Source organism: Gallinula chloropus (assembly GCF_964237585.1).
Source record: "Gallinula chloropus genome assembly, chromosome: 2".
NCBI classification, from domain to species: domain Eukaryota; kingdom Metazoa; phylum Chordata; class Aves; order Gruiformes; family Rallidae; genus Gallinula; species Gallinula chloropus.
Genome location: NC_140086.1, coordinates 138634873 through 138646877, shown reverse-complemented (window position 1 = coordinate 138646877; position 12005 = coordinate 138634873). Strand labels below are relative to the sequence as shown.

Genomic DNA, 12005 nt, shown 5'->3' with positions numbered 1-12005 from the left:
GGAACCAATGAGAGTTCTGTCCGTTGTTTGTGCTCTCGGCGAGCGGCTAGCGCTGCCTGCGCGGGGCGCGGCAGGAAGATGGCGGCCGGCGGCAGCGGTGCCGGCGGCGGGCTGGGCGATGCCTGCAAGCACCACGTGCAGCTGGGGGTCTGCGAGTCGCGCGCCAAGTACCGGGAGGGGCGGAGGCCGCGCGCCGTGAAGGTGAGGCCGGCTCGGGCCTTCCGCGGGTCGGGGCCCGTGTCAGGGTCGCCTCCGCCGCGAGGGCGGCCCGGCGGTGTTGGCGGGGCCGCGGCGCGGGTCTGGCCGGGCTGAAGCGGGGTCCGATCTCGGTCCCGGCCCGCCGCTCGGCCTGCGCGTGTGGGCTGAGGCCGCTGCTTGGGGGCGGGGAGCCCGCCCGCCCACCAGCCGAGCTCCCGGCGCTCCTCCACTGCAGGTGCGGCGGCGGCGCCGCCTGGGCCCCCTTGCGGGCACTTGTTCCCGCCCTGGGCGTTCTCCAGTTCTTCGCCCCTTGTTGCCTCGGCGCGCGGGCTCGGGCAGGCCAGCTGCGCCCACCGCGCGGGGCGGCCGCGTCCCTCGCCCCGTTCAGAAGCCGGGCTGTCAGTGGAGAGGAGTCGGCTCTTCGGGGTTGCAACGCCGAAGCAGGAGCGTGATTTTATTCCTTTGGAGGCGATTGTCCCTTACTGCTTGGACGGTTTATGCCCGGTAGTTGCAAGCCCTTCTGAAGGGCTTGCAGCCTTAAGAAGTTCGCCTCTTTATGTAAAAAAGCAGTAGGTGCTGGTAAGGGTAGTTTTTGTCTGGCAAATCCAGGGACTCACACGTTGTATTTTGTAAGTTAAGCACGTAGGAGTGCATGGGGCACAGAAGGTCTGGTTCTATACAAAGTCTAACCCCAGCAGCAAAGAGTGGCACGGGGAGAGCAAAGGAGCTGAGTGTTGGTGTTACTAGCTGGCACACAGTTGGGTACGCAGTGCCACAGCTCAGCGGGACTCGTGTGCACCAGGCTGCTTTTGTACTTCGGTGGTGTCTGGCAGCTCCTGGGGAGACACGGGAAAGCCGAGCATCACGGGCCTGACCTGCTGCATAGCAGGAACTTCTCGTTACAGTAGCAAAACAGCTGGATTTGCTTTTCGTATGTGCTTAACATAAGGTGTGCTGTGGTGGCACCTGCTAAGGCTGACTTGGGAAAGACAGCAAAGTAGGAGTAAGCTGCTAGCACAAGAATAATTTATGTGACCCATTTCCAAAGAGTGTATTTCATGATGACCGTTTGACAGCTGTTTTCCTGAGTGATTCCCTCTTTGTCCTGCATTTGCTTGCTCATGTGGCCTGCACTTTTCTTTTTAAGAAAAAACAAAATCAGAATGAATTTACTTTCACCTTGTGGCTTAGCTACCTGTTTTATGTTGTGAGCTGTCACAGAACTCTCCTTAGTGTCTGTGTTACATGTTAGACAAAACAGTAGTTTGGGCTTTTTAACCTGCTAGGGAAGACCTTGCTTCTCTCAGCATCTTCCTTGTATCTGTCTTAAACATAGGCTGTTTGATCACTAGCAAGGAGACAGCTTTACACACACGATCTGCTCCAGGAAATTGTGGTGCTTTTTTACCTGCATGGCATCTCTGCCTGTGAACAAGGCAGGTTTCAGTGTTTGTTCTTTATTCTGACAGTGCCTCTTATTAACTTGTTACTAAGCCTGTCTCGAACAGAAATTGCTGAGAGATTTAAGAGATTTTACTCAGTAAATGGCAGCACCATGTAATTAATGTTCTACTTTGAGTAAGATGCTGGAGTTCAGTTCCTGCTCAGCGATGAAGAGGTCCCAGATAACTCTGCAACTACTGCTCCTCCAAAAGTCTACAGCCAATATAAATTACAGAGGGATTTTCAGTATCCTGTGAGGATTTGTGGAACCACAGAGAACACAGAAAAGGTGTTACTTTTGCAGTAAAGCACGGATGGGAATGTTTTAGAATGCTCTTTTTCTTTTTTTCCAGGTTTATACTATCAACTTGGAATCTCGTTATTTACTAATACAAGGAGTTCCTGCATTAGGTGTTATGAAGGAATTAGTTGAACAATTTGCATTATATGGTGCCATTGAAGAGTATCATGCTCTAGATGAGTATCCAGCAGAGCAATTCACTGAAGTTTATCTTATAAAATTCCAAAAACTGCAATGTGCAAGGTATTGGACAAGGCAGTATCTGCCTCTTGTCTTAATCTTTTACCACTCTTATTTACAATCTGTTAAGGCTCTAGAGAGCTGAAGTAAAATCCTTGGGTTTGCTAATATAATTTAATTCCTTTCAGGGTGGCCAAGAAAAAAATGGATGAGCGAAGTTTCTTTGGGAGCTTGCTGCACGTGTGCTATGCTCCAGAATTTGAAACAGTCCAAGAAACCAGGGAGAAGTTGCAGGATAGAAGAAGATATATAGCAAAAGCAACACATCAAAGAGGTTTGTAATTAAATTTCCTCTAGAATCTTAACATTTCACTTCAGTGGTGGGTGGGGTTTTGGTTCAAGTTCCCATTAAAGAAAATGCTTGGTATCTGGCTGTTTTACATTTTAAGTATGTTTGCAGAAGAATTCAAACATCTCTCAATATTTAGAGGGTTGTAGCTTTTTTCCAAAGCAACTTTTTGCTTTTGGTTAAGACTAGAATAAGGAAATGCTTAAGGTTTGTTTATCAATGAAGTATTTTCTGTTCAAAACGTTAGCAGAAATTTCAAGCACAGGCAGGAAATTTGGGATCATCTTTTCACCTCATTCCAGCTTATTCAGCTATGCCCAATGGGATAGTTTGTAAGGTAGGTTGACTATACTAGAACCTTCACAAAAAATTTCTCCTGCATACCTATTGGCACTGGAGGAATACTAAGAATGGGCTGGGTTTGCAAAGGCTACTGTGCTGCCCAGTTTCCCCTTTCTTGTGCTTACATACTTTGATATCATTGTTCATTGCATGAGGATATTTAAAGGGAGTAAAATCACTACTTTTTAACATCAAAACGTGGTTTTGTTTGTTTGTTTTTTTGGGGTTTTTTTTTGTTTTGTTTTTTTGTGGTGTTGCAAGATAGCATGTCCTTAACATCATTGATTTGCAACATTAGAACTATTTTCCTCATATTCTCAAAGCAGCTGCAGTACTTCTGCTCAGGATTTCCTCACAAACCAGCTGAGGGACCAGGCTGAAAAACTTCAGTTTGAAAGGTGCCACTTAGGAAAAAAGGATCACAGAAAGGTGGCTGGGAATGAAGCATCACTGGTATTGCTTCTGTAGTTACATTGCTTTTTCTTGTGTGTTAGAATGAATAATGACATGAAATAGTGAAGCTACTTTTTGTTGTTTTTTTAAAGACTGCTTTGTGTTGAAGAATGTAGAGGGGCCTGAGAAGACCATCTCAAAGAACTCTGACCGTCTGTGGAGTACACCAGGGTCCCATGTGACTGCTAACTGGGATCCATCCAGCTTTACAAGTTCTCACAGGCTATCCCAAAACACAGAATACTCATCTGGAAATCATAATCAGAGCCTGTTGACATTTCCCCAGTATGGTAACAATTCTGTTGAAACCTGTGGGCACTTTAGTCAGAGCACACCCCTAACTCTAACTGTACAGCCAGGAGGACATCCTCCACCCACTCCTTTGGTGCAGCCAAGAACAGTTCCAGTTGATAATGGAGTCGATAGGTTTCTGCCTCGTACGACTCACCTGCAAGAACGTAAGAGGAAGAGAGAAGAAGGTGCCAGGTTTTCTCTCATTGGAACAAGTGTGGACAATACTGAAGCCATTATTGGTCCCCAGCTACCAGAAATACCTAAAGTGGATATGGAGGATGATTCATTGAACACTTCAGCAACATTAATTAGAAATAAGCTGAAAGAGGTATGGATTATGGAAGTTCTAATATTTCCAAAGATACACATGATGTACTCATTTTCCATGAAAAATAGAGACTCTAAGGTAAATTTTATTCAGTACTATAAGTTTATTTGTCATTTAAAGTTATAGCTGCCTTTACTACCTAATGATTCCATAGTGCAGAATATTGCAGGCCATTCTCCTGCGTACCTCTTGGACTATACGTCAGAAGTAGTGCCAGTGCATGGTCCTAACTGATGTTTAGTAAACTAGACTTTTTTTTTTTGCCATGTGGGGAGGCATGATAACTTTGCAGGTAGTCCTGCTGACTCCAGAGTGGGACTTTTATCTTGTTTCTGGTTGAAAGGGAGTGAAAAATAAGTTGGTCAAATGTAATTTTGCTGCAACACCTCTTACGGGATTCAAAGATATACAGAACCACAAATCCTCATGCCTTAAGGTATGTGTCTTGTTGTGAAGGATATTAATCAGTTAGCAGGTCGAACATGCCTGATAAAACCGTATTTAAATTAAGACATGAAAAAGCTCCCTTGGCTACAACTAGACTTTCTCAATGTTTCTCTCCAGTCAAACTGTTAAGTAAGGAGAAGGGTGATAAGTAACACTGAGTATCTGAAATCAGTTTCTGGGGTTAAAATACAAGACCAGTACTGCTAACACTTCTATTTTCTAAATTTCACCTTGTGCTTAATGCTGCCTTTTGTTATTTTTAACTTTATCTGCAGGAAAATTCAATACAAGTGTGATTATAGTAATACATCCTTCCTAATGCTCTAAATGTTGGAGATGTGGCTTTAACTCTACTATAAAACAGGAGTGGTTGCAGTTTATTAAGACTTTTTTTTTTCCTGATTTAGGTAGCAGATTCTGTTTCAAGAACATCTGTGGAAAAGCCAGTGACTAGCTCAGCCAAATCACTTGTAAAGCAGAGAAGAAGAATATAAATACTGCTGGCATCTTTTTCTTTTAAAATATCAAAAATAAAGCTGTTTTATACTGTCTTTCCAAACAATTCTCTGTTAAAAATTGCTTTGTTTCTTTTCTTGGAATGAGCAAACCACTATAATGTAATATTGGTGCAATCTTGTCCTGTGTACCTCACAGCAAACTGTATTTCATACCTCAGTGAAGAAGCGTATTTACGTAGTGTAACAGAAGCAAATGCACTTTATCCAGTAGCTTTTACAGTCAAGGAATACTAAATCTCACTAATAGTTTCATGTTGCTCCTATTTTTACTATGCCATGAAGAATGGTGAAGAAAATGTTTTTTTTCCAACAGTATTCCACTCAGGGTTACAGTTTGCGAGTTTCTTGGAAAGCTTTGTGTTCAAATGCCATGCTGCTCTGTTAAAAAACAAAAAACAAACCGCCTAAGTTAATTTTCAATTAACTAAATGATTTAAATGTAATCAGAGAAGACGTTAAACTGAACTGTGACTAGGGAATGCCCTGGGTGGGAAGGCCCAGCTGCAGAGCGAGGTAAACTGGCTGGAAGCAGAAATGCCAGAGCCTGGGATGACTCCATGCAAAGAAGTGAAGTTTTCCTTAGTGATGATAGGAAACACCCCCACCACTGTGTTGTAAACTGGAAAGTCTTTTGACAGCCTGCCAGAAGTCTGGCATTTTGGCAGTAGCTGCTTTGGTGCTGTTGTGATACAACACAGCCTTCAATCACGGCTACAGACCTCTTCTTCCAGCCTACCATGAAGGTGAGTTGGCAGAAGGGGAGGTTTCTAACTAAAACTTGACAGGTTTCCAGCCTTTACACAAATTCTGTTGACAAGAATTACTGCATGTATTTCAGAATTATTTTTTCTTCCATCTCTTGGAAGGTGTAACTGCCACTATTTAAAAATGACATGCAGTTCAAAGAGAAGAATCATTATTACAGTAGGATTTTTTTTCTTTATTATAGAGCAGAAATGCTCTTCCCAATCGCACTTAGCAGGAAGGAAGTCAGCATGCTCTAAATTACTGTCTTAAAAAAATTAATTCCGAATTGATGTATTGCTAATAAATAAAGGCCAGTTAGAGGTAATTAAAAATAGTAGCGCCACACTCTCAAGGCCTTTTTTTTCTGAAAGTTACTGGCCTCTCCCCCAAGAGGCTGTAAGGAAGGCGATGGCAGTGGTACCAGTGGCACTGATGAAAGAAAAGTAAAAATTTTATTCCTAGAGAGCTTTTGCATTGACAGTTCAAGAGAACAGTGTTGTTTTCTTGGTCTGAGAGGGTGCTTGAAGAGGATCATGCATGGTATTTTGCTGCTCCAGGACAGCCACTGAGCAACGGTGTGTTCCTCGTGGTACCAGTGTGTGACTGCGTAAGAAAGCTGGTGCTGTGACAGGCAGATACGCACTGAGTACATACATACCTCACAACCAAAGCATTTACCAGCTGACTTCAGCAGCCCCCAGGTAATGACAGTTAACATGTACATCTCCTTACCAGGAGTACAGAAAGTATCACACTTATTTTTAAATGTGACGTTGATGTACCTTCATGTCTGGCAAGCAGGGTCCGAAGGCTTCTAAGAGAAGGTTTTCATCTTTGACTGCTTTTTCGAAGTCGGTAAAAGAGAGTTTGCCATCATGATCGTAGTCCTACAAAAGCAAGGGAATCCTTCAGCAAAGGATGATTACTTGGAGTAATTGTATTTTTGCTTAATGGGTGTTTTGGTGATATGGGCTCTTATATTGCTTGTATATATTCTGTATTTGTGCATATATCATGAGTGTACCTACACCCTATTCGTGAGACTGGCAATACTTTTGCCCTGGTGGGTTCTGTCGTAGGCATACTCCTGCCCCATCTCTCTCCAGCACCCAGAAGCATGCTGCAGAGTGTCCATCCCACTTCTTTTGTACTACAGAATCCCAGCATGGCAGGATACTCTTCTGGGGGGTGGAAAAACCATCCTTGTGCTTTTAGGATTTCAATTGAAATTTCAAATGCAATTTGAAAACCTCCTGTTCCTACTGACATAGCAGCTTAAAACCACAAATGCTACAGTTGGAGTAAGTGCTTCTTTAAACCATATAAAATAAAGACTTTAAGTGAAGATACCTCAGTGGATATGACCAGCATTTAAGGCATGGGGCCAAAGCAAAATTTTTGAAGATCAAGCCATGGAACCACCATGGCTGGTGAACACACAGGTTCTAAGGGCCAGAAAAACTGAGTCATGGAGCTATGCAGATTCCTGAACAGGAAAGCTTGCCACTGGGTGCTTGAGAGCAGTAGAAGCGGCTGGGTACACTCTGCCTTTTACACTCCCCAGCACAGGGGAGAGCAGGGCATGACCATGTTCATTACAAACACTTTTACATATTAAAACAGTAGTCATGGGACTGGATGTATTTTTAGTCACAATGCACTTGTACCTACAGGCAATTGCTCAGAGTAGTTTTTTCTTCTTTCAGTAACGGGCTCCACAAAGACATTTTCGGATATCTAATAATAAGTTGTTATTTGACATGGGCAGCAATCAGCAATATCCTACCTGGCCAACTGCCCAGTGCAAAAACAGGTCTGGACATTCTTCAAACAAGTATCAGAGCTTTCTTAAGTTCCTATGTAACAGGATTAGTTTATATATGTTCTTAAATATATGAAGATTTCATTACATTGAGGATACAGCTTGTGCCTGGGCTAGCACTTATCAGTTGTCCGGACATGACAGTATTCATTCTGGAAGCAGCCTGCAGGAAAGCTGAGCACGTAGGTGCTCCAATGATTCACAAACTGCTGAGTCAGAGCTTGCTTCCTGCACGAAACTAGACTCAGCACTTTGAAGAAGTAATGGTCAGATGGCCCTTTCAGCTAAATGGGTGGGCCTGAGAAATAGAAAACACAGGGTTAAAAAAAAGGGGTTGGGGTTCAAGTCATGGTTTAAGTGAGATTTTTGAATGTCGCTGTAAGAGGGGAGGTTCTGTTTCTTGATTGGATAAAATGGTGAAACAGAGTCCCTGCCTGATCTGAACATCCTATCTTAACCACAGTAAGACAAGTTTTATTTAATAACATTGAGGTTACTATTCTAACAGAATGTACGAGCTAGATAGAGGCATTTAATGATCAATTGATAATAAACAAACGTAGTTAATCATAAAGTTAGTGCAGATGCCTAACTGAAATAAATGCAGGTTATACTGTCAAATCATCTGCTTTTGGATGGGATTTTGTTTTGACAGGTCATGCACATGTGTGTACACACACATACATGTGCTAGTTTATATATAAAGTTTGTAATGCATTCACGTAGTAAATTAACACATGAGGATACTGAACTGGAACTTAGTAGATCTGGATTATATTTCTGCCTTGCCTTAGAGGCTTGTCTATTTCAAGTATGGAACTAACTCTGTGGCTCAGAATCCCACTATAAAGCGGTCACAGTATTTAGTTCCTTATAGGAACCTTCCAAGGTTCAGATAATGAATATTTGAAAGACACTCAAGCATCACAATGAATAAGTACTTGCCATTTTCTTTAGTGCTATGTCGATCAAGTCCTTAATTCCCTCATCAGGATCTTCTTCCGAAGGTTGTTTGACAAGGCTGTTTTTCAGCATTTGAAACATTTCCTCTCTCGAGATGTATCCATCACCATTCAGGTCATAAACCTCAAAACAGTCTTTTTGGAAGATAAATCAATTTAAAGTTCATACAAACTGTATCACACACCATTACGCCACCTATAGACAGAAAATGTGAACCGTACGTTGTGCAGCGTAACTACTGAGCCACATTTACCGTACCTAATAGTTACCTATGAAATATGTGCTATATTTTGATACATATATATTAATCAATGAATGGTTATTTATCCTTCATGATTAAGATCTTTCTGCTCAAGTAAATTACCCTTAGTTCACAGAAATCACAGTAACTCACAGGTCTGAATGTCCCTAAGAATGTCAATTTAGAATATCAACGAAGTTGTGGTTTAGAAGCCAGATTTCCCACGGGACCAGCTGTCCCACTGTCTGTATCAGAGGGGCTTTCTACCTACAAAATGTATGTCAGTAATTTCAGAAGCTGTGTTAGAATAGTAAAGGAAAAAATAAGCTGTACTAGCATGGAAAAGAGAACAGAAGTAGCCCTTAACACAAAGAGGAAATATCTGTAACAGTATTTCAAAAATTAGTGTCTACCTAATTTATCTCCTAATTGTTTCTACCTCCCTGGAATCAGACATCTATGACTATAATAAAATATACCATCATTCACAAAACTTATTTAAACAAACCAATCTACCTCTTCTTTTGTTTGAAGGAAAAAAAAAGTGTTGTTGGTTTTTTTCCCCCCTGACAAAGTCTAAGCCTACAGTGAAAAGCAGTACTGGCATACCCTTAGGGCAGACAACACTGACTATGGCTACCCACTAGGATATTCTATAGTGCTTACAGCAGGGCTGCAGATTTTACCACCTGTAGTTATACTAACATACTGAATTACATCCTGGACAAACATCCTAGTACTGTGACATCCCAGACCATCTTCCAGATGGATTGATATAGTGCACTAAGTACGGCTGATGCTGCAACCTGACACCTATGTGAACAACATGGTCTCATTCTCCTTTTTCTATTACGCTTTTCCCTACTACCCTTCCACCCCCTTCTTTCCCACCCCCCCCCTTTAAATTTATAGAGTTCTTGCTATTTTTTTTTCCTCTATATTTTTCCATGATCACTGTGGAGGTTCTCACGACCATCTCACAGACAGACTCCAGTTTTTCCATCAGTGCTTCCAAGTTGAAAAACTGCTAGAATTAATGCAATTGCTGCTGTGTCCCCATTGTGCCAGGCATCAGTCTTGGTTGGCTTGAGACTTATTTAGCCAAAATCACCCTTGAGCTACATCTGCTTCTTACTATTTTTCTTTCTGTGCAAACAAAAACATACTCTGTCAAAACTGTACCCTGTAGAACAAGTTTCGGTTTAAATGCTAGTTTTTATCAGCAACAAAATAAGGTGGCAGCTATGAGAACAGTTTACACAGAAAAACCTGTCTCAGAGAAGCTGTTTCAGAACTCCTTTTCAACTGTACATAAGAAATCTCTTTGATTACCAACTCTTACCATAGAAGAGTATCTGCTAAATTATAACAAAAGCAATGCATAATTTAATAGTCATGAATTCAATGATTACTACTAAATACTACCATACAGATAAACCTTACATTTAATCCTTTCTTCCAATGTCCCCCGAAGAAATACTGATAAGCCTTTCACCCAATCCACCACACCGATGCAGCTATCGTTGTCCTTATCAAAAGTGCGGAACACTGGGAAGCAGATTATATACATTTAATGTTTAGGTATTAGGGAAAGAAATTTTAAAAATATTATTTTCTTAAATTCAGTGAAAAGATAAACCCGTATTTTTTTGAAAGATGTTTCTCTGCTTTCATCAAGGTATGATTACCCTTCCTGAATCTAAGCTGTAACAACAAAGAGGATTTCGCACCTCAGTCTACCACTCTTCCATTCCAAAGCCATGATGACTTTTTGAGTTGTTGCTTTCCTGACTTAAACTGCAGCCTAAGCCTGAGAATGGCAGACTCATGCCTCCTCATCATCCTCCAGATGCCTGTACATCAAAGCATTCACACGACTTTCACAGCAATTGCAAATGTGGCCCTCATGTTACTTATCTGTGAAATCGCTGTATTTTCAAGGGGTTATTTGGCTTGTCACTCTCACCTCCCTCCATTGTCTGCTTAGTCCCTTCAGTGCTCTTCACAGCACTGCGATTCCAGAAGCTACCCACTCCATGAGAATGCTTTTCTGGGACCTCCAAGCCTAAGCAACGGCTGCCCACCAGCAACAGCAATTGCAGCTCCTGGTGGAAGCCCTGGAGAAACACGGGAAGTGACACCACTGCCCTTTTCTGTTATCATACCCCAGTGACTGGGATAGAAAGCCACGGAACACCTCTACAAATGCCTCTGGCTGGTATCCCCGGCACAACAGTGTGAGCTATCCTAACTAAGGGAAAACTATTCTGTTGGAAAAATAAAGAAATTATCTTTTACCCAGCAGTTACCAAGCATAACAGGTCGCTTGCTGTCCTTACAGGGATGAGATGGCACCATTTCGCCAAGGCACGCTCATCAGGCTAACTAGGTACAGCCAACACCTTTTATCTTTTTTGGGCCTATGCGTCTCACCTCTGTCCATGATCATGTCATCCGTCAAGCCAAACTCCGTGTGCAGAGTGTGTCTGAAGAAGTTACGGTCAAAGCCGATGCCAGCAAAGCGGTTGCTGGACTTGGCCACCAGCACATTGAAGAGCTTGATGAGTTGTTCCACTTCGGTTTTGTTAACTGCCCGGTCGAAACACAAGTGAACAGATCTTATAACCTAACTAGGTAACAATACAAGGCAGACAGAGAGAAGCTATAGGGCCGGGCACTCCCGGGATCAGCCACAGAACCCGCTGCCCCACACCCCTCCCGCTGGTCCCAAGGGGGCGGCGGGAAGCAGCCGCTCGGGGGGTGGGGGAGTGGCCGGGCGGTGAACGGGGCCACAGAAGAACCGCGGCGGATAGCGGGAGGCCGCGAACACCCTTCAGGCGCCGGTGCGGCCCCCGCAACCCGGGGCCGTGTGCCGGGCCGGGCCAGGCTAGAGACTCACAGTGCTTGGCGGATGGGGCCAGCGAGTCCACCAGCTGCTGCAGCTTCTTCCTGCTCATGGCGACGGCCGCTGCCGCTCCCGTCGCCGCTGCCCTGGCAACGCGGGCGGGGCAGCGCGGCACGGCTGGCTCGGGACCGCCGACGGATCGTTCATAAACAGCGTTTTATCATATACTAAAAGATAGCAGCTGCGGAAAAGAAAGTAACTGAATGCCAAACTTCTACAAATTAAATACTCCATACATCTGCTGCCCGAGAACAAAAATCTATTAAATATTTTTATCCCCACGTTGCTCATTTCCTGCTGTGTCCCACGGCTGAAACGTAGCGCCTGCCTGGGGGGTGCCTGGTGCCACCTGAACCCCCCCATCACCTCCTCGGGTACTGGGCCTGCACAGATCCGCAGAACTGAAGGGCTGCGACCACAATTCTCCTTGAGAAAGCAGATGCACGAGGAGTCGCAATGTATTTTGTCAATGTG

General features: G+C 43.5%; 2 protein-coding genes across 2 annotated transcripts; one reads left to right on the top strand and one right to left on the bottom strand.

Moving 5' to 3' along the window:
• Positions 1 to 78: 78 nt before the first annotated feature.
• On the top strand, positions 79 to 4843 carry RBM48 (RNA binding motif protein 48; the record flags this gene model as incomplete). The annotated part of the gene is made up of 5 exons (XM_084260555.1): positions 79 to 201; positions 1995 to 2185; positions 2311 to 2456; positions 3359 to 3888; positions 4743 to 4843. 5 exons carry the CDS (start codon positions 79 to 81, stop codon positions 4827 to 4829), a joined length of 1077 nt encoding a protein of 358 aa, XP_084116681.1. The 3' UTR covers positions 4830 to 4843.
• Positions 4844 to 5180: 337 nt separating this feature from the next.
• Positions 5181 to 11583, bottom strand: CLXN (calaxin; the record flags this gene model as incomplete). The annotated part of the gene is made up of 6 exons (XM_084260556.1): positions 5181 to 5231; positions 6383 to 6487; positions 8368 to 8519; positions 10070 to 10174; positions 11060 to 11215; positions 11526 to 11583. 6 exons carry the CDS (start codon positions 11581 to 11583, stop codon positions 5181 to 5183), a joined length of 627 nt encoding a protein of 208 aa, XP_084116682.1.
• Positions 11584 to 12005: the final 422 nt, after the last annotated feature.